Source organism: Solea solea, chromosome 18 (genome assembly GCF_958295425.1).
Source record: "Solea solea chromosome 18, fSolSol10.1, whole genome shotgun sequence".
Lineage (NCBI taxonomy): Eukaryota > Metazoa > Chordata > Actinopteri > Pleuronectiformes > Soleidae > Solea > Solea solea.
In genome coordinates, this window is record NC_081151.1 from 9,927,337 (window position 1) to 9,954,914 (window position 27,578).

At 41.3% G+C, this 27,578-nt stretch overlaps 1 protein-coding gene across 2 annotated transcripts in view; it reads right to left on the bottom strand.

The window, feature by feature from the left end:
- rps6ka1 (ribosomal protein S6 kinase a, polypeptide 1) overlaps nt 1–27,019 on the bottom strand; it is a 39,628-nt gene extending 12,609 nt beyond the window's left edge. Inside the window, exons 1-2 of one of the 2 annotated variants that reach the window (XM_058615960.1) lie at nt 26,324–27,019; nt 18,150–18,194 (exon numbers count right to left, since the gene is read on the bottom strand). In XM_058615960.1, coding sequence (XP_058471943.1) covers nt 18,150–18,194; nt 26,324–26,386 — 108 coding nt within the window. In that variant the 5' untranslated portion in view covers nt 26,387–27,019. Of the gene's footprint in view, nt 1–65; nt 180–18,149; nt 18,195–26,323 lie in introns of those variants that run through there. The other variant, XM_058615961.1, reaches the window with a different exon arrangement.
- Between the last annotated feature and the right edge of the window lie 559 nt (nt 27,020–27,578).

The following is a 27,578-nucleotide window of genomic DNA, read 5'->3' on the forward strand; positions in this document are numbered from 1 at the left end:
CATGTTACTGTAAGCGGCAGCGAGCCGGAGAGCAGCAGAGGAGGAGCGGCCCGATAGAAACTTACCTGGACTCTAATATTGGCAAAGTCCCTCTCTATCCAGGTAATATGAGACTCATTCTAGGAAGGGAGGACGGTTGTGTTAGAATGGAGAAGTTGCCGTAGGTCACAGAATAAAAAATATTTTGGGGTTTTTACGACACACACACACAAACTCATTTGCATAGACATGCACACAGACCCCGCGTAGAGGGGGCAGAATTTTCGATCACACTGGTGACAGGAAACCTCTTCTTCCCTCCTAGTTCTCACTTCCTCTTTTCTCGAATTGATCGTACTTCCTTCCTGCACAGAAACTCCAACACAGCAGCGGGGAGCGGTTTCTCAGAGTAATCGCTGCTGCTGCTGCTCGAGAGAGATATTCTGAAGACAGGCCACACACAAAGGTACCGCTATTGTCTAGAATCTGAGTCCGCAGAATTGAGCTGGTTTTCATTTGAACATCCTCCACAAGGTCACGACATGCCACGGTGCAACACGAGGGCAGATAATCAGTGGCACACTCAGACACAAAATGGAACTTGATTAATAGTCGCACTTTAAACCCCGATTACTTGACCTGACGGCTCAGCTTCACAGATGAAATCCAAAATATACCATGCAGCCACTTGCCTCTTTTGCACGAGTTTTGGTGCGGAATAAGAGCCTCCACATGTCTGTGTCCACTTCTGTCCATGTCACCAAAGCTGTCACAGTGTCACAGTCTTACAACTGCAAGTTACAACTGAGTTAGCCAACACACTCGGTGTGCAACACCGCAAGAACCTCGATACAATCTGCACACACACACACACACACACACACACACACACACACACACACACACACACACACAGGCCACGCCGCACCAAAATGGGAAGTGAAGTGATGTTATTTATAAAAAAAATTTTTTAAAAAAAGACATAAGCAGCTTGTGGGAAAAGGGGGGTTCGAGGACAGGAAGTGGCTCAAGGAAGCAGTTTTTCATTGAGACGAAGCGGAGACCGGGAGTGATGGAGAGACAGGAGACAGACACGCGGATATGTGTGTCAAACGCAGCAGAACGAAGTTCGGTTTCAGGCTGATGCACACTTCTTCGGAAATGAAGTTTGGAATTTCACCTTTGACCCACATTTGGGTAATCTCAAACCAAACCTCAAACCCACAGCGGTGCAGTACAGACCTTTCACGACAAAGTTTCCCACGGCTGTTTACAATAAAACAATCTTTCAAATATAATGATCACTGTGATTGATGACTGATATTTGGTATCAAGTAAAAATAATACTTTATGTTTCCCTCTGTTCTTAATTGTACATTTTCTAAATGTATTGATTGTTATTTTATTGGGTTTATTGGGTTTTCCTCACTGTTTTTATGTGTATTTTACTCCTGCTAACTTTGTTTTTATTTTCTGTCTTTAATGCAAAGTACCTTGCAGATATTGTAAAGTGTTATATAAATAAAAATGTATTGAAGAAATTATTTTTGCCCAGTCATAATGTGGATATAGTGTCTCAATTAAATTCATGTTAAAACAGCATTTACACCTACATTAACGTATGCAGATGTACTAATAGGCTGAACTCTCACCGTCACACTGATACGGTGTAATACTCCTTGGTAAACACAAGGGGCCAGTGTTAGTCTACAGCTTTGCTCCACAGAAGTTATGGAGTAGCTGTAGCCAAGTAAGGGCATGTTCACATTTTCAGCTCGCGGTTCCTCCAAATCTCAGCGTTGCTTCTGACATCAATTACACTGAAGGAGACATGAGGTGGGACAGAACGGGAACATGTGGGAGGGGAGCTGATGCCGCATCAAGGCTGCTGCTGGGGGAACTGTCCAATCACAGACGCGATATTCCCACAGGTTTTGAAACCCTGCAACAGCCATGACTTGTCAAAGTGTCTCACAGCGACACCGGGGAAGCTCTAAACTGCTGGGTTTACAAAACAAAGTCGTAAATAAAAAGTGGACTAGATGGGAGAGACATAAAAGAAAGAAAAAAACTGAAAGCATCGACAAAAACATAAGAAAAGAAAGCGGGAGAAAAACATTAAAAAAGGTCTCTCACTGACGCCACTATGCAATCCTGGAAAATGGAACAAGAGCACATGCTCGATTTCTAATAACACGGCAGCTCTGACTGTTGAAACAGAGAAGAAGAGAGGAGAAGAATAGAGAAGAAGACAAGGGGAGAAAAATAGAGAAGAAGAAGAGAGGAGGTCCAGACGAGGTCAATAATTGGCCTACTTTATAGGGAGAAGTTTAAACCTCTATCTAAATCCAAACAACCATGGTTCAGTGTCATTACTGTGAAGAATAAATGTATATTTATCAGTATAATGAACATTTCTGTTTACATGACACTATCTGGAGCTGGAAATGAAGTATAAACAATAAACAAAATGACATGTAATGTATAAATGTAAGTTACCATGTGTTAACCTCCTAAAAATGGCGACTGGTTACACATTGTTACCCATTTTTCCCTCAGATTAACAATAATAGTCCAATAATCCAATCATTTTAGGATGAGAGAATAGTGTTTCAGACTTAACTGTGCAGTGTATATATAGTACAGCGTGTACAGCTGCAGAGTTTGAAGATGTGTTGTCCTCCAGACCTGCATCTGTTGGCAGGGACCCAAATCTGTCAGGTGGGGTGAGAGACAGGAATGTCTCTCGCTGTCTTTATCAGTCTGGGACTGTGTCATCTCTGCACCTTTCTAAACTCTGACGGCATGAGCCAAAGAATGCCGCAGTAGTTTGGAGGACAGAGATGACTCATATATTCACGCTACTGTAGATTATAAGACCTTTTTTTTTTTCCTTTCTCCCCCCCCCGTGACAAACCGACCTCTCCATCTGTCCATGTTCATTTTGCCCCCCCCCCCGAGCTGACACATGAATTATCTGTCGTCTTTTTTTCACTTTAGCAACACCTGCTGTGACAGACGTGACCTAGAGTCGGGTATAAGTAACAAGGAGGAAGGAAAAGATGCACAGTGATCATCGCAGATCAACAGATCTGAAAAAAGCAAAAAAGACCAGACGCAGAATGAAAAGATGAATAGGAGGATTCGTTTCAAGCTGACGGTAGAACAGAGGAACAGATAACTATCAGCTCTGCACATACTTAGAGTCATAATCCCTTCTCACTACTTAACAGGATTGTCTCTGTATTTGCCAGCGTGGCTGCTGTTAAAGTCACGTACACGCTGAAGACAGGAGCGTCTTAGAAAAGATGACTGCAAATCATAACACGCAAACCAGTTTGAGAGCTGCAACTAACGGATTACTTTCATAATCGATTGATCTGTCGATTAGTTTCTCGATTGGTCCATAAAATATCAGAAAACCTTAAACAATGTTGATCGGTGTTCGTCAAACCTGGAAATGAGGACGTTCTCAAATGTCTCATTTTATTCCACAAACCAGAACGGTTCACTTTTAATGATTTATTTGTTATCCAGAGCAAAGAAATGAAGAAAATATTCCCATTTAAGAAGCTTAAACAATCGCAAATCTGGTTTTAATCATGAAAAAAGCTTCAAACCGATTCATCAATTATCAAAATGACAATTAATTAAGTAATCGATTAATTGTTTCAGCTCTAACTAGTTCTGCAATAATATATCTTGATATAACCTTTAATATTTATATATATATATAAATATATATATATATATATATATATATATATATACACATATATATATATATATATATACATATGAATAAAGTATATGTTGCACAATCAATTATCGTTTTCTTTTTTTCCCCCCACAGCAACTCAAATGAAAGCAGTGACGCTACACAAGGTCACAAGATTTGCTGACGGGTGTTTGTGACGAGTCGCGCGTCTGTCGGTGTCGCGCGGTAACGCGTTTGACCCTTGACAACTTAGCAGAGAGCACCACAGGGGTTAATACCCATCTTTCAGCGGACTCGGCCATCTGTCCCCTCATTCGTTCCACTCACATCAACAGGCGATCCATCGTTTTATTAAAATGCTTCACAATACACTGGTGCCGGTGTTGTCACGTCATCGCGCCAGAGTTATGGACGTGACAGGAAGTGCACCAGAAGTAGCACAGGGTGAGTGCAGATGTTACAGGAAACCCTGCGCTGGCATCTGTAAAATGAATAGCACCAACAACAAGGACAGCGGTAACATGATAGTCAATTCCGCACTGGGTCCAATTGACATAACGCGATAATGGCGTTGTGTAATGGCTACAATGTCAGCACTCATCAATACATGTATAAAAAAAGAGGGGCCGAAGTGGCGGGGAGGAGTAAGAACAAAAGCGAGGGAGATAAGTGGGAGAGATGGATGGGACAGCATCAGAGGGTGGATGCTGGTAATACAAGGTCATCAGGCTGCAGTGGCAATGTGCAGCGCTCTATAGCACACACACACAGAGTACAGCCCATAAATACACAAACAATAACACTGCGTGAGCTTTTCCTCACTCATCTCTAATTACCATGTCGTCATCACACAACTATTCCCTCACTCGCAGTCAGAAATAGTAACACATCCTATCCAAGTCCACACTTCCTGCTTCCTGTATTCAGCGTGTCTATCCTGTCTCACAACACACACATGACCTTAACATGTAAACACTGGTGTGAACTCATTTTTAACGACACACGCTTAAAGGAACACTTTTAGCATTTAGCATTTAGCATTTAGCTTTGTATTACTAGTTTCACCTGAGTCGACAAGTGACGTGCCCACCAGTGACACTTGGTCCGAGGATTGACACTGCGACGCTAATTCTGCACTTTTCATTGGACGGGACCTCATTCCCAAAATGTGAACGTGTCCGTCATCTTTGCTAACAGCTACGCTAACAGGAGCATGTGTCACTGGTGGGCACGTAACAAGGAAAAAAATGAAGATATTTCTTGATTCAGGGGAAACTGAGGTTGGGAAGCACTTTTTTAATAATATTTTTATTATATATATATATATATATATATATATATATATATATATAAAATACTACTCCTATTCTTGTAATACAAAGCTAAATGCTAATCGGTGAAGCATTCCCATAAGCATCGCGCTGGTTCACATCTTAAATCCTTAGCTAGGGCATTTATGACAAGTACATGTGTTTAACTGCTGTTTTAACAAAGCGACACTCACACCGTCAGTCGCACTCCACTCTTATGTTACATGTTGCTGTAATACACAACACTGAAATGAAAAATGTTGTTTCTACACACGGAGGATGATGATGAGTCAATCGGGATTGAACCTTGAACATTAATGTGGTCATAAAAATCAAAAGAGTGAGGTGAAAAAAGACAAGCCCTTCCCGACTTGATATAGTGTTAATAGAAAATGTCAAGTTTATGGCACAGTAACATAAAATCAATAAAATGGTGATAATAGAAGAGTGGTTAAAAACTACATAGACTAGTTTTTACCCTGAAGTGAAGGCCAAGGAGAAGAGGGGAGTCTTCAAAGGTGATTTAAATGTTTAATGGCAAGGGCAGATTTCATTTTGCTCCAAAGTTTAGGGGCAGCTCCAGAAAAGGCCCGATCACCCTCGGATTCTGGCTCATCTAAAAGCAGCCAGTTATCAGACCAGAAGGAAAAAGAAGTTGAGAGAGGTGAGAGGGTGCCAAACTTTAAAAACCAACAGTGAAATTTTAAGATAAAATGAAAAAAAACAACATAAAAACAAAGAGGAATAAAGAAGAGAAGATGACAGTGTGTCTACAGCTGCAGGTAATACGGCACTTTACTTTAACATTTAAGTCACTATGACATGTATAGATTTGTCTGATTTAACTGTGTGGGTATTTCCACAGGTGATACAGCTCAGTGCTTTTATCAGCTCATTCAGTAAAGCACGGACAATAAAAAATATGATCCAACGCGTGCAGTTTGGCACCGTTGCTATGCAACAAAGGTCAAAGGTTACAAGTGACACCGAAAACTGCTTAGATGCAGAAGTGGATGAGGAAATACAAAGAGAACACAAAGACATGAATGCACTGGAGGGAGGTTTTTCATGACATGAGGAGAGAAATAAATAAAAAGGGACAGAGCTGAGAGAATAAAAAAAGAAAAGAAAGAAGGATGCATATTAATGAGTACCATACATGATGAGGAGGCGGGGTCTGAACGTTTTCCTTAATCAACGCCGAGAAGGAGAAGCGTGAAACTATGGCAACTGTTTTTTTTTGTTGTTTTTTTTCCCTCCGTCTCCATCTCACAGCAATCGTCTTGTATGACAAGAGGTGGTGTGAGAGGCAAGGACACACACACACCCACAAATACACAGACATACACACAACAATTTTAGATGATGCTTCCAGTAACATTTGCCAGTATCCGTCTTCACAAATATGAGCAGTTCTACTTCAATATGCAACTTGATGCCAGACACACACACATGCACGCGTGCACTCACACGCACGCACACACACAGCATCTTGCAGAAGACAGGATTTATCTGTATTAATTCTGTAAGGTGATTTATGATGTTGGCCTCTAAAGGTTGGCAGTGTTCCTCTAATATCAGGGACCTTTAAGAAAATACACTTATCTTTAAAGACACAGACGCTCAGATGACTAATGGGACAGACTGTGATCTCACAGTGATCGCAACGGTAACTGCACTGTGTGCGTGTGCGTGTGTGTGTGTGTGTGCGGGTGCATTTCACACCACGACTGCTGCATGAATGAAGATCCCTGTGCGTGAAGCGAAGAGCTCATGTGTGTGTGTGTGCATACATGAGTTATTCTAAGCTTTATACTGTACCTCCTGGCAGCACAAGTCACATACAGGTTTTAGTGATGCCAAGGACACAGTAACCATGACAACTAGTCCCACACCAGCCATGAATGGATGGATGGAGGAGGAGATGGAGTCAATACAGTCCCCATCCAAAAGTACCGGAACAGTGGAGTTGTTTCCTTTATTTCAGCTGTACACTGAAAACAAACTTGCGCGTTTTTTTTCTTTTTTTTTTGTGACGATAAAAAAATATATATTTTAGAAATCTAATGGCTTCTCTCAAAACTGCAACCACTAAATTTTTACATTCAGGAATGCAAGTAAAAAACTATAATTTGACATCTTTACTGTTTTTTTCTGGGGTTTTTTTTTGTGTAAAACTGTAAGATTGAACAATAATAATTATATTTTAGCATTAAAAATATCATTTCAAGTTAAAGAGCTTCTACATACTGGTGTATTATCTGTTACAGAAAAATAAAAAACTGATTTTGATACTTACCATTTATTTTTATTTTAACCTTATATTGGGTGGTCTAATAAATGTGTTAAGCACTGTAACTATGGTCTAGGTTTGAACATGTATATAAATAAATGGGAATTATGTGTGTACACAAGTCAACAAAATAGATAGTCAGTCACTTTTTAGACAATAAAGAATTCATTCAGGTAAATTCTCAGCGACTGGATCCCAGTTTCCATAGTTTGGGCATTGTTCCAACTGACACTGGAAAAGCAGCATTATGTTATGAGACGATTGCTCAATCAATCTTTTCACACGCACTTTTTTTTTTTTTTATCTTTGCAGCAAAGGAGGTCGTGTAAACTGAACTTCATGTTTAATAAATAGAGCATCGCTCCCTCCGGGCATGGAATACTTGAGATTTTCCTTGGAGAGGGTGTGTTAAAACAAACAGCAAGCCGGTAAAAGAAGGAAGTTCACAAGTCAAATCTCGCGACTTTGGCAAATCCGACCCTTTCCATCACCAAACACAAAGGAACATGACCACAGTAGACTTTACTCTTCTTTGAAAACAAACAGATTGCAGTGAGATGACTTGGAAAAAACGGGTTGGGTGGAGAGATAAGGATTAGTTTGACAGCATCTCTAGGAAACGGAGCCGAAAGAATAACTGTACGGCTGAGAGGCAATAAGCGGGACAGAGGGGAGTAACCGAGGTTATATTGTTTAGAACAGAACCCAACGATTTAAAGCCCCCTTCTAGCACAGCAGCAGGCTGGGTAATTGGGCAGTAAACCATCTCCCAACCTCTCTCGTGTGCATGTGTGTGTGTGTGTGTGTGTTTTTCCGTGCCCACCAGCAGCCAGAGCCACATTAACAGCGTTTCTGCTGATGATAAACTCAGATAAGAGGATATTCACTTGACAGACAATTCAATCAAATGCCACCGACCCTCCCACACACACACACACACACACACACACACACACACACATGCATGTACTGTACACACACACATACAGGCCTAACAATCACTGATTTACTGCCTCCAAGCACTGCTGCACATGCAACACACATTAATATGCACGCACACACACACACACACAGCCTCCAGGGTGTGCAGATGCAATCATAACAAGGTCTGATCACTGCTGCAAAGAATAAGAAGCCATTTTAATTTGCGTTAAACCCTTTTAGAGAGGCTCAATTAACTTCCTGCATAAACACAACACAGTGACTCACACTTGATAAAATGTGAATGACGGCAAGTCTCGGAAATGATTGCATTTATTGTACAAACACACACACACACACACAATATTTTGTGTGTGTGTGTGCGTGTCGGTGCAAAGTCTGTCCGGCTCCGATTTTCCACTCCACACTCTTGTTAACTGACTAACCTGCAACAAAAGAGCAGGAACACACAGGGTTGTTCATACATAACAGATGAGCCTGCAAACCATTCACCGAGAGCAATTGATTTGCCGTTCAATCAGACTTTGCAATGTCAAACATGTTGTGTTTTTTTTTGTCGCTAAATCTCTCCGGTGCGACCTTGCCGTAAAAAAAGCGAAGCACGTATTCAGCACTTGGACAAAAGGGCGCTCAGCTGGACTCAACTTGAGGCCGTCGGCGTCTTTCAGCGGCTGACTCACAGAGAGGGAGAAGACGTTTGGCGGAGAAACTTCCGCAGAAACGAAAAAAATCAAGGCCACTGGATTGACTAATTGCCGCGCAACCAAGGACATCGCGATGAATTCGTCTCGACAAAGGGGAGCGGAGGAGAAGTGATAGCGGTGATGGAAGACAGGGGGGGGTTGAGGAAGAGAAGAGCAGAGCATGCGGCGATGAAGTCGAGTCTACAAAGTAGAATGATGAGGGTCAAATGGAGGCGGAACATCTTCAAGCCTCAGTGCTTTTTCTCATCTGTGTGGATGTGTGTGTGTGTGTGTGGTCCAGGTATTACTCTTTATCGCTCATGGTTTGCCCTCTGGGTATAAATCACAAAATTCTTAAGTCCAGTGCCAAAGGTTTGCGTTGAGACGAGGTGAATGAATCCATCCATCCATCTCCTACCGCTTTATCCTCGATGAGAGTCGCGTCAGCTTACATAGGGCGACGGGCGGGGCCACACATGGAGACAAACAACCATTCACTCTCACACCTACGGTCAATTTAGAGTGTCTAATTCACCTCATCCCCATATTGCATGTTTTTGGACGGTGGGAGGAAGCTGCAGAACCCGGAGGATAAAGTGGTAGAAGTTGGATGAATGTGCTTATTTTGCTATCTTAACAAAATCATTTTGAGACTTACTTGGTTTAGGTTACCAGAACATGAATAGAGACAGGAGGACTGTGTGTGTGTGTGCGTGTGAGTGTGTGTGTGTCAGTGTGCGTCATCACTTTTCACTCCCTGTCATCATCTGATGCGCTGCTGGAACACTACGGTCCACTCTACGTGCAGTTTTTTTTTTTTAACCGTCTGATCAAACACGAATGAAAAGCAGTGACTGATGGCTCTGGTTGTCCTTGATCAGATAACGAATGACTGATTTGAACCACAAAAAAGAAAGGAAAAAAAGAAAAGAAAATCACACTTTTATAATCACGTGTAATATGAGGAACTGCTGTGGCAGAGTGGCGAAAAGTGACAAAAGAATACTAATGATATATGATTTATGGCAACTAATTCATAAAATAAATGAACATCATAAATGTTCTGCAGCTCAGATGCCGATAATGAACGAATCAGTGAGTTCTCTGATTATTCTTACTTTCTGAAATGTGAATATTTCCTTTGCCTTCTTTGCACAATGTAACAAAAAATGATATATTAAAATGAATAAACCTGCAAAAAAAGAAAGAAAGAAAGAAAGAAGGGACTTACATCTGTAAATCCTCCGTCCTCTGACATAATCATCAAAATCACAAAAGTCTCTTTGAGTCATTAGAAAGTAGCATGGCTTCTGGCGTGGCAACTCTGGGGTCTATCTTTAATAAACAGCTCTGTGCTCTTTCTAACTGCCTTAGATGAGAAGCAGCTAATCACACACCCAGGAAATCATATGAGAATTTGAGGTATTAAGTGGCAACAATGTGAAAATGTTGCAAAGAGAGGAAGCGAGGCCACTGGGGGAGCGAGGGCAACTTATCAGCACAGAATCATCATTGTGGTTTGTGTCTGAGTCGTTTGTGTGTGTGTGTGAAGATGAGCAGGGCAAATAAATATTCTTCCTTCAGAAACAGACACTGCAAAGTGTTTGTGTCTGGGTTATATCCAGGCCCACTCTGTGTGTGTGTGTGTGTGTGTAGACTGCCTCCAATGTGCCCTGTAGCAGAATGGGATCCAAAAACAATGCAAACTTCTGGATTATATAATGACAGTGCTGTCGGCAAAACAAGGCTACAAAAATACACACCCTCACGCTCACACCCTGCTTAACATTTTTATGGGTTGTCATGAGAGGTTATGCATGTGTGTGTGTGTGTGTGTGTTATGGAGCCACATCTGTGACGGGCACCACCCGGGTCTGTGCCACAGACAGCGCTGTCAATCAGCAATGTGCCATATTAGAAACGTGTCATTTTCACTGTTCTTTACCCCCCCGAAATAAAGAGCTAGAACTAGAATTAAACACAGAGCTGCAATTGTGGCGGATTCATTTAGCAACAGGAAGAACAAAAACGGACACATGGTGTATTTCCGTCCGAGTTCAAGTGAGTTGAACCCATTGAAGGCCCTAACATAGACACAAACACACTGTCAGTGCGCAGGGACTTGACAATAATGTATTCTTCATCATATAAGTCAACACACTGAGGTCCAAAGTGAGATAATCAGTCACAGGCGGCTCTATTCACCGTGCCCTCAACCTCACTACCCTGCTATTAACCCCTCCCTCTAACCCTGCTTTGGAATGTGAAGTGTTTAGCGCCGTCCGTGCAGAACCAAAACATGTTCAGAACTTGCTATAACAAGCATCCGCTCCGTGGGGATCACAGTCAGTGTGAAATAACGCAGGACGCATCACTCCTCTGGCGACGTTTGCAAGATACTAATGAAGACTATTCGCAAAAAAAGAAAAAGGTTTCGACTGTTAGGTGATGATGTGCAGATCAGGGGGGAAAAAAAGAGACAGGACGGAGCTGAAAGTACTCTGTGTTTACAGTCACTCCTCCCATAAAGTTCAATTGTATTTATTTTTAACCTTTATTAAACTTGACCCCGCCCACTGAGCACGGATGTCGTTCTCTCGCAGTATCCACGATAGAGGCGAAGCTGGTGTTACTATTCACGATGCCGTGTTTGGGTTTTTTTGTTTATTTTTTACACTTTTCACAACATAACAGATCTCTAATTTAGAGTTTTATCCTGTTGCATCAGAGTAGAGCTGTGTGTAAAAGGTCTTGGCACGGATCTCTCTCTCTCTCTATCTCTCTCTCTCTCTCTCGCTCTCGCTCTCTCTCTCTCTCGCTTTAACACCACCCATCCACCCACATTTTTGCACAGCATACTGAGTGAGGGCATAATGCATTCCACAGCACTTTAACTCTCACCTTAAAGAACACAAAGTAAATGCCAGAGCCAAGCCTTACCCTAACTCAAACCTAAACTCACATAAAAAACACATCTTGAACCTCAAAAATCCCCTTCAAGTAATTAAGGATTGAATCATGTGTGTACACACACACACACACACAAATACATTGACCTGCTTGTCAAAGTCAGACTGGCCATAGGCAGCAATGGGAGGGAGCCTCATATGTCAATGTGTTGGTGGACTACGAGAAAATCCATAAAGGTTTTTATCATCCACAGCAGGCAGAACACACCAAAGAGAGAGAATTTCCAGATGCTGCCACCTTCACAAGACAATGATGGCAGAGTGCTTCATTATAACCACAACGACTCAAAGTGGAGCTTTTTAATTTGATGAATACGGGCGCTACAGCTGCCTACAGAAAAACGACATACACAGAGGGCCACTGGATAAGTGATGGAATCATTACGTGCCTTTTAATTCTGAGAAATAGATGAAGTCAAATGTGTAGAATTGGACTTTTGATAGTATTATCTTGGCAAGTAGGCGCAGCAGATGGTCGGCGAATAGCACCATATTCGGACGGTGACAGGTTATTTATTAAACACGGGGAAAAACTGATCTCCGTGTTCCATGTTGCAATCTTCAGCTCACTTGAATTTCACTAAAAGCGCCAAGACTCGGAGAAAGACAACAGCAGCTTCGGTCGCAGAGCAAGAGCAAATATCACAAGCCTCCGCTGCAAACGTCCTCGTTTTCTCTCACATAAACATTACTATTAGTCAGCAAAAACCTAAAAGGGCCATGGGAGTGCAGTAAAAGTGGTAAAATGCAAACAGCCACTGCTGGGATTTGAGCCAATAGAAAAGCAGACCTGGAGAAATATTGGAAATGTCAAGTGAGAAGGGTGAAAAGAAACGACCACCTATACGTTTCCACTGCCTTACTGCAGTCAGCTGATCAGAGGGAGAGCTCAGCGAATTCGCTAGATTCAAAGCCCTAAAAAGGTTAAAAGAATTTGCTCTGTATCAACAAAAGACAGACACAGGGAGGGAAGAACTTCACTGACATCACTGGTCACTCTGAGAAACAAGATCATCTGCTTTGTCTCTGAGAATCAGACGACATAATTCATTTATTTCCAGTAAATATGAATGGACGATAAGCCAGAGATTCACAGCAAAGCCTCCACAGATTCCTGTTACGTAAATGACTGATAAAGAACGGGATGTGGCTCGGCACTTCAGGTGTCCCCTGTATTATCTGCGCTTATCTTCCACAACAATATTCTACCGTCTTAATTAGTGTCACTTAGCAACCACGACTATTCATGTATAGATAGAGGAAATTTGCACTGGGTTTACTCTCACATCTGACAGTAACGCAATTCAATCACATACAACTAGGGGTGTTAATTGCGATTAATTAATTACAGTCATATCCAGCGTGTTATGTTTCTTAATCGCGTTAAAGGCTACTTTATATGGTTTTATTTTTAATTTATATTTTCTAATTATTTGGAGTTTGACAAAAGAACACAGTGGAACGTAAATGGCTGCATCTGCTCAAGTTTGTCAACAATAAATGACTTTATAAAGCCATTTTTTTTTATTATATATCAATCTTTTGATCTGCCACAACAACGTAATAATGAATTTAAAAGAAAATACCTCAAGTTGGGCTTTTCTAAGTCATTTTTTACGTGCGATTAAAAAAAAGAGATTAATTAGATCAATTAATTACACATAATTAATTCATCGCTCAATTGTTTTAATCTCTTGACGGCACTACATACAACTCCCCACTCGCCAGTGTGGAGTAGATTACATAGATGATGCCACCACCATGAAAGTGATGGTACACAACAGCTCACTGCAGGGAGCAGAGTGTGTACAAGTGCCGTCGGCCAGGATTTTACAATCGGTCTTACAAACGCATGCGTGTGTATTGTAAATCACATAAATCAAGTGCGAGGTCAGGTTTGTGTAAGAAAGCGAGAGCCGTTGCCATGCCGACTCCATGCATGTGCAAACAAACAATGGCTGTTGGCTACAGGAACAGGAACAGGAACGGAAATGGCTCGCGAGCCCTGCGGGCATCTGTAGTGGCCTGGAGGTCAAAAAGATCATCGTGTAAGCTGCGATCCCGTCCTCCACTTTATCTACACTGGTAAATATTTAATCAGTCCGGAAAGCACACGACACCAAGGCAGTGCTGAGCCGTCTTATTAAAACACACACACACGTGAAAAACAAGGCAAGATTGCAGGCCTGTGGTTAACGACAGATTAGCTAGAGTTACTTTGGAGTGTGAGTTCGTTTGATTCACAGAAATCAAGGAGAGTCACAGTGTGCATCTGAGGTGCCGAGTTATTCTGCTGCTTCCCTTTTTTTTGGCATCTGAACGCCAAGTCTTTGTCACAGAGCTCTGACATATGTCTGTAACTGGAACTAGAACTGACACAATGGAGGGAGAGTTAAAGTATGCCAGGGCTGCCTCTCTGTAATCCATTTCTACAGTCTTTCTGTGCTCTTTGCTCCTCCCTCTGTGCCCTCACCACCACTCATGCTCTTGACAGCCCCCCCCCCACCCACTCCGGCCTTCTCCCCAATGTGCCCTCTTGTCACTCGCGCAGTGGAGCACAAACGGCACTCGCTCAGCACCTCACCGCAGTGAAAAAGCCATTATCTACACTACAGGGACTACAAAAAATGTCACTGACACCATTGGAAAAGGCATTAGCTCTTTCTGCCTCCTGCTCTCGTGCTTGGCAGGTGGGAGTTCACATTGGAGTGAGAATTGTACTAATGGTCAAATTGAAAGATAAAATGAACCCTTCTTATGTTCTCTGCAGATAAATCTAGGCTGCAAAGCACATCAGTTTCCTTCTGACCGTCCTGAGGCAGACAGTATGCCACAGGTTTTTTCCAAAACACCCAATTCTAGCACCGCTTCCCCTGAAACCGATGCTGTCATATCCGTTGTTGCAGCCTTTTGAAAGCACATTTTCCTCCGAGCCATCCCAAAGGGCAAAGGAGATAATATGATTTGTTTCTAGAAAATGGGCAAGTTTCCCACATTCTGAAACATTTTGAAGCCTGGCTTTGTGCCACGGAGTGAGAAGCAGTGGAGTACAATTATGTAAAAAGACCGAGCAATACACTGGAGGCCGCTGTAGCACTTCTGGTAAACTGCACGGAGCTGACGTCTCGTGCTGGACCATCACGCGGCACCTGACGGATGTCACAGCATCATCTCAGCGACACTTCACGGATGAAGTCATAACTGAGTATGGAAGTTGATTTTTATCTCATTTGAGTCTATTTTTTTATGTTTCCTGTCCTGCAACTGATGACAAAAAGCGGCTTCAAGAAACAACAATGAAACCGCGTGAAGGGTGACCCGACAGAGTTTCCTTATGGTCACATTTACCATAAGGTTAATGGCTCAAGAAAAAGCTCAAAAAAGGGACAGCATAGCTGAGTAATAGGCTGTTTGGGTGCTTATTAGGTTTCAGGGAGTCAGGGAGAGAAATGTCAGTAGACAGTAGAAATGGCTCATTAGTCCTGTGGATGCTTTCTCCAGGGACAGAAAACTGACTATCTGACCAACCCCATATGAATGACTCTCTCTCTCTCTCACTCACTCACTCAATGCTGAGGACTTTCACTTAACGGACTTTACAGGTTATAACATCATGCAGCAAAAGCAGCGGTCACAATTGCTACCTTGATCCCCTCCCCCTCCTTGCTTCTCAGTTGCTCTCATTACCTCTGCTGGAGCCAGGTAACTCCCATGGCTAGAGTAGATAACAGCAGCCATTATCAGATTCCCAGCATTTAGAGAGAAGCTCAGCATTGATCACTGCGCTGAACGGTCTGGGGGGTGAAATCTACCCCTAAAAAAAACCCTGGATCTCATAGTGAAATATATATATATATATATATATATATATATATACACACACACACACATACACACATATATATATACATATATACACACATATATACACATACATACATATATACACATATATACACACACACATATATATACACACACACACACACACACACACATATATATACACATATACATAAACACATACACATATATATACACACACACACACACACACATATATATATATATACATATACATATACATAAACACATACACATATATATATATATATACACACACACACACACACACATATATATATATTTATATTAAGAGGCTATATAAAAAGAACAAGCTGATTGATTGAAAAATACATTATCGCCTTACCCTATCTCACACTGTTTATCAATCTCTTTTGAGAAACTTGAGCGAGCACTCTTCCAGACACACCAGACTGTTCGAGGACAGTAGTTAACAGGATTACACGCGTAAACAGATTAGAGAAATACTCCTCAATCAATTAGCACAATATGTACACATACAGAATCACAATGCAGCGCAGGCTCCTGCTATAATTAAATATTGACTTAAATCCCAGTATAGTGATGAGGATGTGATTAGGGACGCACCGATCCCACAGGAAGAACTGGCATCAGAGTGGATGCTGAAGCCAATAGAAGGATGGCATATCTGCCGTGATGTGACAGTCCTGGCTGGTTTATAGTGTCAGTATAAAACTCAGTGCTTCTGTTATCAGCCGTCATAAAAGACCGGTAACTTTATTTAAGCGGCTCAGCAACTCCTAGCCTCATAAAAAAATTACTCAAAACATGAGTCAGTGAGCTACCATAAACCTTCAAAAAAAAGAAAAGCAGACCATTGAATCAGAGTTATGGTATGAAAATCAGGATAACTAATTTACACACATTTACCGTACTGTGTGTGTATTTGTCAGTAATGGAAAATATCAGAGCTGTGTATTGGCAAGAAAACTGATAATTTACGATAAACTGGTATAGGGCTGCAACGATTAGTCGATGTCAATTTAAAAAAATTTAGGGATTGGAATTGGTATCAATCAGTATCAGTATTGGTCTGATACTGATCAAAAATCACTGATATGGGACAGATAAAAATTTAAAATCTGATACAATATATCGCATGCTTCACTATGCACAGACTGTAATAATGTACAAATAATAGCATTTCAGCCGAGTCATGTTTGGTTGAGAACAATATTTACAGTTGGAGAATTATGTCTTTAAAATGACTCAGCAGAAATGTACAGTTAACAGCATAGTTCATAAATAATCTAAAATGACTGTATGACTAATATTGGACGAGGTTTATTATATCAGTATCGGACACAAAAAAAAGTGGTATCATCCGATCCCTAAAATGAAAATTTGTCAGATGCAGAATTTCACTGGTGACGCATTGTCGACCCAGCATATTTAAAAGACCACATGTTCAATAACTGCAATGCACTACAGGAATTGCTCACATTGTACAACTGCTGTCTGAACCAGGGAAGAAGAAGATTTAATAAATCGTCTGATTAGTCCTCAGTGATCCAATCACGGCACAAACAAAGATAGGTTTGCACAGACGTGTGTGTGACACACGAATACGGGTCTCAAATACAACATTAAACCACAGTCGCCACACATATGCAGATACACACAGTGAGTAAAAGGACTGATATTTTCATGTTAACGGCCAGTGCAATGTAAAACCAATAAGATCAGCCGAAGTCCTTTGACTGAATTCCTTTCTAGTGCACTCAGCTCTGCTTCAGTCACAGCACATCGTTCTGGAACTCAAAGAAAAGGCTGCATGCTCTCCAGAGACGTTTTCCTCTGAGATGAGGCCAAATTGAAACAAGAAAGAACCGAAAGCAAGAAGGAACATTTCCTTGTCCTCTGCTATATGTCTTGAGTGTAATAGTGTACACAGCAGGAAACCAGGATCATGTTTCAGGGCAGGACAATAAAGCCCAGAGGCACAAAGGCAGAAAACGAGCTGACTCGGTGATTCTCAGAGAGGGTGTGCACTTTCGTGTGCATTTGTCGCCGCATGCAGTGTTAACATCGCCGTAGGACATGCGGCATGTGTAACCCTACAATATTGACCCGGGCACATCACTATCACAGCAGCCTCACCAGACAAGTCTTCAACATATTAAACTCCAGCCAGCTAATGCCCACGGAGGGCCGTCAGCACAATTGCAAAATGAATAAATCAATGCTTAGGCACTCATTTGCAAGCCTGAGCATGAGCGAGCACAATGTAGAGATGTCAGTGGCTCAGAATGACGCGTTTCATTTTCACTCGTTTCCTGCTTCTGATGCATCTTATATTTAATGACAGGAGTGTGCAGGACCGACACATGTGCATGCATGTGTGTATGTGTGTGTGCTCCTGCCACGTACCTTGACAGCAGGTGTGACTCCATCCTCTCCAGTGCTCTGCCCGTTCTGTCAAGAAAACACAAGCAAGAACCAGTCAGTGTGTGTTTGATAAGTGTGTGTGTGTGTGTGTGTGTGTGTGTGTGTGAGAGAGACACAGAAGGGGGTAAAGATACAAGAGAATATTTGCAACAGCGTGTGGGAGGAAGCGGCGTCTATTGTACTGTATGCAGCACTTTGCTCCTCCACTGACAAACCTAATAATCTCAGGCTGACACACAAATGTGCATCCTCCTTCAGTTACCCAGTAGGTACAGTAAGCCTCATCAGAAAAGATAATCATTGTGATTTGCACAACGATACGGCAGAGGTGGGCATTTAGCGTTGAACATTTGGCTACTTGGATTAAAAAGGAATATACGTAGTATTTATAGCACAGAGTACAAAAAGGAAATATTACAAAAGAAAATACACAGGTGAATTTCCAAACAAGCAAAGGCCATTACTATGTCAAGTACAATTAGAAACACATCCTGTTGATGCACATTCAAAATCAAGTCTACAGAGGCCACACACACACACACACTGGAACGGAGGCGGAAAACACTGTATGTTAAATGCATAAAATCAAAGGACAAACAAGTGTAATAATCACTTCATTAATGCTGTTTGTTATCAGAAATGTAGTTAGATTTTGCACCACTGTGACGTTTCACCACCATTATTTATCTCGCTGGAAAAAAAAGTGTGTTTTAAAGACCATGTCACACATTCACTGGCAAAGTACTTAAGGGATATTTACAAATTCCTTCACTACATTATATAGTGGATTTTTCAGTGATTCATAAAAATAAAAATAAAAATATCAGACAATTCAATATTAAATGAATAATCAAAAATCAATCATGATTACTAATGTAGTCATTGATGACAGTGCAAATAAGTCTCTAAATAATAAACCCCCCCCTTTTTCTGCTTCATGCTTTATTTTTCCATTACAGAGGGGCGACCCTGACTTTGTCACATCCTCCATGCCCTCTTCCTCTTCCTCTTCCCCAGACTGCACAAAATCAGTCAGGCACTCACTGCGATGACAAGCAGTGGCCTTAACAATCAAACACTAAAATGAAAGGGTAGAGAGCGTATGGAGACATGAAGAGGACATCTGAGCTGCTCCACTGGGCTCTAGTACACTGAAGGGAAAACTATCTTAAAAACAGAAAGAACACAGACTGTGGCTTTAATCTAATGTCATTTTAATGCCTCACAATTCTTATTTGCCTTCCAAGATTGGATTTGTTTGGCTATGGGATGTTCCGAGTTTTAATAGACATACTTTATTTTCATGTTTGATCATAATGACCAACTAGCTATTTTCTGTTTGTTTTCCATTGTACAGGAACAGGAGAGAAACAATAAAACAGATCACGTCACATAATCGTCAAACCCAAAAGGACCAACACTCCCTCTCTGCACATTATGTACTGTTACAGAACTGTGTTTGGGCTTCAGTTTCTTCAGTTTTACAACATTCTTGGATTTCAATGATGATGTCAAAAGAATGCATCTTTTACCAGAATGTTCTGTCATAAAAGTTTAAAGTCAGGCACAGATGTATATTTTTTTTTAGAACCGCTAACTTAATCTGACCTTAAGAAACACGCTGTTCTCACTTCATCTCTTCTTTTATTTAGATTCCAAGTGAGGTGTGGTGATGACCTGCAGTCGGAATCTTAAGTGAGCGAGTGCAACTGTCTGTGTGGTCAACAAAGCCTTCTCTGCAGTGCTGCTCAACACATTTCAACCTCATTAGCTCTGCATGGCTGATCCAAGTGGCCCATTTAATGGTGCTTTCCCTCCCCTGCACTTCCTCAATGAAAACACAGGCATGCACACACACACACACAGTCAGTATATTGCCAATGTAAAAAAGAACGTGAAGGGGGTGGGTCTAATGATTCTATATAATCATCTTTAAGACAAAACATACTTTTTTGAAGACACACAAAGAGTCATCATTGCATTGAAAAGAGCAGCCGAAAAGTACGATAAAAGCAACAAATTAAGCTATGCAAGGTGCCAATCAAAGCTGTGGATTTACGAAACTGACGTACAAAGAAAACACCGTCTTCAGTGCAGGGTTGTGTTTTAATGCATACATTTAAATAGGCTCATAGTGTTTAAAAAATCATCACTAACTACCACGAGGAAATATTGTGGTTAAAAAGTGGCAATAAGACGTACAGCACAAACGTTCACGTGTGGGGATTTCACACCGCTGTATTAAATAAAACCAAAGCTCAGGCAGGAGAAGATTTCATTTCTCACAGGACTCCTGCTAAATAATCTATCTCAGGACACTGCTGGTCAGATAAATATGTGTATTAACAGTGTGATTAGAGCAATGCTTGTCTGTATCTAGGCAACAAAGACACACCATAATCACTCTTTGTCTCTTTCTTTGTATCTCAGCTGCTAGGTAAGTATTGACAGCAGGTCACATGACTAATGTCCCCTTTTGGTCGAGGCCATAAAGGTTTATTTGTCTTTTTTTTTTATTATACTCTGTCTCACGGAAATATGAACTTTAAACCCTGAACGTGAAAAGGAGAAAGAACTCATTTTCTCAGGGCACCGTTCATGGAGAGGGTTTTGTTATCACATGCCCACTGAACCCTCCACATGCTCCCATATGCTCAGGTGTTCCACAGGTCACACCCAGATAAACTGCAGCTGTGCCTACTTGCATGTACACACACACACAGAGCAGTTTGTGTGGCTATTCTTCTTAGGACACTCCATTGACTTCCACTCATTTTGACAGTCTAAATAAAGTCTCACCTTAACCATAACCATAACCAGTTAATGTCTAACTGGAACACAATTCAAGTCTTGGGTCTGAATTTAACCAGTTTCTCATAAATGAGGTTCTGCCTAAATGAGACCAGGTTTTAGTCTCTGTGTAAACTACTGGTCCTAACAAGGTCAGTATTTTTGTTCCTACAGGTCCTGGGAACGCTAACATTAACCATAACTACTACTGACTTAACATTAACCTAACCAGCATGTATTCACCTTAAAATGTAATAATCTACATTATGGGGACTTTTTGACCATTTGTCCCCATAAGGAAAAAGGTCCCCATAATGTGAGTGTGTAAACAGATGTAGGTCCCCCACAACACACACACAAAGCACGAATGTCAAGTGAGCCTGCACGCTCACACAAGCTCTTGACTGTACACTGCTGACCACACCTCACTGATAAAACATGGCTGTCATTCCACTCATTATCCCTACTTTCTCCTCTAAACCTCCTATTATTTGAGAAAAAAATGACTTCCAGCAGCTGTTCAAAGTCTCTCTGTATGTCTCCATCATCATCAGCCCCTCTCTACAAACACTGACTTGTGATATCACACCATGTATATCCACTTCTACATTTTTCTTTTGATATACAGTATGAACAGAATACATCAATGTTTGAAGCCTCTGCTCAGCAGGCAAATCTGGGGCAAGATCTGGACCAAAATACGCAACGCAGAGCAGACTAAGTACTAAATGACTGTGTGATACCAAGAAGTGAATGTCAAGCAGTGAAGATAAAGCGTAGAAGCAGGAACAGGTTTGAAAAATAACACGCAAGGAAAGAATTGCCATTGTTAAGAGTGGTGATTAAGAGACACCACCCCACAGATGCAACAAGCTCAAATCTAGCATCTTACTATGTAATTGTATATGAAGATCAAGTTCACAGCAAGATCAGACAATAATGAGCTTACCATCAATGAGAAAAAAAGCAGAAAACAATCTTCTTCCATTAACTGTTAACGGTACATTTGATTTCCTGCACACCCAATGAAATAAGATTTCATAATTTCACAAATCGCCTACATGAATCAGTGAAATGAACAAAAAAGAAACACCATTATTCAAAAAGAAAAGCTCATTTTTATTGGTCCATTTTCAATGTAAATAAATCAATTTAATATGTACCGAAGCAACCGATACCTTCTCTGCAATGTAATCGTTCAATGCCAATTTTAAAAAAATAAATTAGAAACAATTCACATCTTGCATTCTTGGATGTAGTCGTCAAACATTTGAATGGTGTCTATAGCACAGTTAATATTGAAGCTGTATTTAAATGACATTGCAAATCAAATCACAGCAGCAATATATGTCGGAGACAAATGCAGTTTGACATTTTAGCAAAATCATTCAACCTTGAGCTGTTGAGTAGAAATCTAACTAAACAATGACATGAGCATGATTCAGCGTTTTTAGCGGCAGCGACCAGCGCAGGTGGTAAAGTGACTCAACCAAACCTGGATGGAGTAGATTTGCTGAAGTGCCTTTATCAGAGATGATTCATTGAGGATTAGTTATTTCACAAAAGATGTGGTTTGGTGACAAATGAAAAAGCCTTGATCAAACAAATATTTTTTGAATAACTCTGCAGTGAGCCGATGGTAATTTTCCAAGTCTGTTCTCTATGAGTCTCAACCAAAGTGTTTCTCACTGTGCCGTCTCTTAATACGGTTAATGTGTTCAGATTACCAGGCTCCAGTGACTTATTTGATTTAGACTTGGATCTGTTTTTTTCAGGGCTGTGAGCACACAGAAATCAAATCACCAATTCCAATGTCCAAATCAGATTCATGTCAGTTCAGTATTGGCCCTTTTCCACTATGGACCCGCCTCGCCTTGGCACGGCACGGTTTAGGTTGCATATCCACCACAAAAAAAGTACCTGGTCAACGTGGGCGGAGTCATCACTGCACGGCTGCATAAAACTGTGGTGACTTGTAAAGCAGTTGCTTTCAGTGTTACTGAATCACTAGAATAAGTTAATAAAAAATGTGCTCAGTATTTGACCGGAGCACAGACTCCATCGGACTGTCGCTAAATACACCAGACTCCTCTGATAAATATTGAGATTTTAGACATTTCCCTGGTTGTTGTTGGAGATTAATCGACATTTTTTGGGTTGTCAAGTTTTTTTAACTGATCTACAGTTCGGCAATGTTCAGCTCGATTTCTGTGTCGGACGTCTCTTTCTGTGATGGCACTCGGACCAATCAGTGGCCGGCAGTCTGGCGACGCCATGCACTTGGAACCTAGCTAGAGCAGGTAGTAAAAAAAGTTCTATGCTAGTGGAAACGCAACTGAACTGTGCTGTGCGGTAGAAACACGCCATGAGATTATTAACAAATAAGACATTTTCTGTACGTGTGCACATGTAGTTGTTAATGTGAACCGAAATCCAATCCAATCTGCAAAGGATCAGATTCCAATGGATTTTGAACAATGTGACTGGTAATCTAAGACTTGTTGGACTCCCTCTGTTGTGCCTCTGTTGTGTCTCTGCCATCATGTTCGCTGGCATGGCCTCCAGTCTAACTACCTCTTTATGCTTAATCAATCAGAGCCCCAAGACAGTTCCCTCTCTCTGCTATTAGGAACCAAAGTGTGCAGCTGGCTGGTCGGCTGGTGACAGAGAAAAATGGCACTGGTCCCACTCTGACTGGCAGTGACTGGTGGGATCCAATTCATTACTTATATTAGATTTTGGGGGGGAAATAATGATATACTGATATAGCAATATGGACTGCAAAGAACCTAACAAATGTGTTTTTCAAAGAACTGTGGGTATTAAACACACAAAGGTGGGGGGTACTTCTACAATATCAAACTCAGCACTCTTTGCAGTCTCTACACAACCATCTGTTGAGCTGTGAAATGCTACTCAGCCAACACAAATGCTGCAAAAAAAAAAAACCTGTGAATAGAGGAATCTGATGAACAAACTATGCCAGAAGAAGAGTGCTCAGGGAGCGCAGACCTCCGCCAAGGCTTAAACATGTTTTTACATTTCGATTCACTGATCCAGAAGACTTTCAGTACTCCGATCCTGCACATACACACCATATGTCGTTCAAATGCGTTGAGTTTTGAGAGAGACGTAATGTGTTTGCAGTTTTGTCCACAATAAGTGATGACGATACATCACGATATGTGTCTAAGTGAAGAAAACAAAACGTCTGCTAAAGGTTCAAAGTGCACAGAGGACAAAGGTCATAAAGTCTATGCATTGAACGTGGATGGATTTCCTAACATAGCTTTCTCCATCATTATCAAGCTGTAAACTCCCTCTTCTTCAGCCAGGTCACTTCCACCCATGTTTTCCTCATTCATTTGAGCAGCGCCACCGTGAGGAGACAGGAAGTAGTGACGCCTGGCGAGTGTAACTGGCAGTGACTGTTTGAAAACGATATATCACCAAATCGATATTTTGACCCACCTTGCATAGATTCTTACTAAAATTTGATCGGAACATATTTGGGCGATCACCTACGCGTCACAAATTCAAACTTACAGATGACAACATAACACCTTTAGGTAACTGAGGTGTTCCCAAAACAATAGTAATATTTATCTTCTCTAAACGAATCAATAATTTCTTCCTCTCTGGACGGCAATTGCTTCGCTTAATGACTCAAGATTCATTAACGTTGCTTAAGTATTTCATCAATTTTGGCCTCAGGTTTAACGAGCAACTGCGGCGTTGACAAATCATTTTCTCTGCCTGTTTTTTTTTTTAGCTGCATTCATTAAATTTCCACACCTGTCAAATCCCAGTGGCCGGGAAATGAGCATCACTCACAATGAATTGTAGAGCCGATCGAACATCTTGTGATAATGTGCACAGATTGTGCAAATATCCATCAGTGCAATCATGGATATTTTAAAAAAAATGTGTTAAAAAAAACATATCACAAAAGCTTTATATCACAGGAAAAGTGCAAGTATGTTGTCTTTAAATTAAGTAAATAACCTGTGCCAAGAGTTGCTTCAATGCAGCGCACGTCAATCAGTGCGAATGATGCATATTCACCAAGCAAACCAGTCTGTTCAACTGGAGCTTCATGAATATTCTAGCTGCATCAGAATAGCGAGGGTGCAGGTACACCACTGACAGTGAAGTAAAAAAAGCTTCACTGTCCTCAACAAGCTCTGATAAAAAATAAAAAATAAAAGAATCCTGTCACACATGCTGCGTTTTTGTATGGATCTGAAATAACCAACAACGACAGGGACAGAAAATCTACCCGTCCAAGACGATCCGAGGATTACTTTCTCCTCACAGTCTGAGCTTGGAGGTGGGATGATGATGATGAAGGTGAACAACGTCTGAACAACTTTGGGACAAACATTATGTTTGGATAATCATTAGGTCCCTAAAGGACTGAGCAGGAGACTAAGTTCTTTTTCTTGACTTGCATGGATTTGTTCTTTCGTATATTGTTTGGACCTACATTTTTTTTTAATCTTGTTGAGTCAATAACTGTGTTGGATGATTGTCATCCCACCCGTTATCTTTCCACACCGTGCACAAGTGAAGCTTAAGTTAAACATTTGCAACGTTTAGATAGATTATCACACAAGATTCCACCAGGATATTTACTTTCTACACTCACACACAGGGGAGGGAAGAGGTTTCTAACATGACTATAATTTTTAATTGGCATAAAATGCGTGATTGAATTTCCATTTTAAAACTGGCTGCTTTTCTCTGAGGCTCCCAGCTTCAGTTTTGGAGTTTGATTATGTTGTTGTTGTTGTTTTGCGTAGCCTTTTTGATGGGTTGAGAATCTTGTGGGTATGGTCTGTATACTTCTGCACTTTACTTTTAGCATGTCTCTCTTTTTCCCTTCCTTCCTTCCTTCCTTTTAGCTTTAAATTCTGCTGGGAGTTTTAGATCTGAAATTGTTTTGTCTCCGTAACTATTTGTACCATTTGTGCTGCTATCTTGGGGATCTTGTATCTCATTGGGAACTTCCTGGCTAAATAAAGCACAAATCAATTAAAAAAAATGAAGATTCATTTAAGCTACTGTGACATGAAACATGTCTGTGATGGTGATATAGTGACCACAGGACAACTGACAAGCCTATCCATCACATTATGAGTTAAATTAAAAGCACATATTTCATTGAAAACATGGGGAATGAATGTGAATTATTGATACGCACTCTAAAACTATGGAAGCTGCCAAAAGTCCACAGTAAACCAATCAAGCTGGGTTGTTTTTTTTTGGTAACTTTACTGCAACGTGAGCACCTTGTCTTTGGTGCATGTGAGCTTCGATTTCACCTGCACAAAGTGAACGTGGACACCTCACATCATCATAATTACCTCTGTCTCGAGCTGCACTAGTTCCATTGTGGGCCATGGCTCCGCGATCTGTGCAAGAGGCATTTTCACTGGGTGTTCAGCTCCAGCAGCTTCAATGGGAAAGAGGTCTCCAGATAAATATGCGTATCTCTGTCAGGTGAAGTGCACTTCAGTGAGAGGCTCCTTCCTCAAGTCCCAAGTCCAGGTGGAGCAGATTTGTTCGGCTCTTTGCTCAGATTAGATCAGATGAAGGTTCATTCAGACACTGAGACACTGAGATTTACAAACAACTGTAGTCCTTCGTTTGGTTACTTCGTGAATGATAATCCAAGTTGGGGGAAGAAAAAAAAAAAAAAAAAAAACAAGAACAGAAGTAGCGAGTGTCTTCTCCTTTCCCAGTACGCGCAGTGGCTTCTCGGGATTTGGGTTTTTTTTTTTTTTAAAGAGAGCAGTGCCCAAGAGTGCGTGATCCAAGCTGCTCCACCAGGAGCTGTGCGGGAGTCCGATGCCACCTAAAGGAATTAAACACGAGTCCGTGGTGTCTCTGCACTCAAGCAGTCGACGGGTGACGTCTTTCCTCCCCCTGTGTGCTGTGTGATTTCTCCCGGGCTTCGCCGCGTTCCGCCTGCTCGGTGTGCGATGCTTGCGCGCAGAGAGAGAGAGAGAGATCTCAGTGTGGCTCAGTAGTACAAGCAGCACGAGCCAAGGCGAGCTGTTATTGGCAGACTCCAAAGCAGGATTTCATCCTACCCCCTTTTTTCTTACTGGTTCCGCCCAGGTCTGATCCTGCCATCGTCTGGTGGAGGGAAGAACTGCAAATACGTAATGCGGGCATGGATGGCACTCGCTTCTCTGGGATGCTCGTGGTGCAGCAGGTGCACAAGAGGAGCAGAAGAAAAAGAAAACGGCATACAGCTCGTAACTTTGATTAGATGGCACTGCAGGGTAATACAGTTTTCCCCAAAGCAGACTTATACATTTGAGTGAAGCTTTAGAACCACATCACTACTTCATTTAGGCCAAAAAAACATCACACAAACTGTTATTTGATACATAGATATGAAGAGCTATGCAAAGAAGGGAAATAATCAAATATAAAAGAGAATAGGGAGTAAAAGAGAAAGCAGCTGTGCAGTCTGTGCGAATAAAATATTCATGTAACTGAATAAATCAATTAAAAACCACATATATGTTCAGTGTGTGCAGTTTGTGTGAGGTAATAGACGCCTGAGTGGTGCAGTTACATAATGGAGAGTGTTCGCTGTCTGACAGAGAA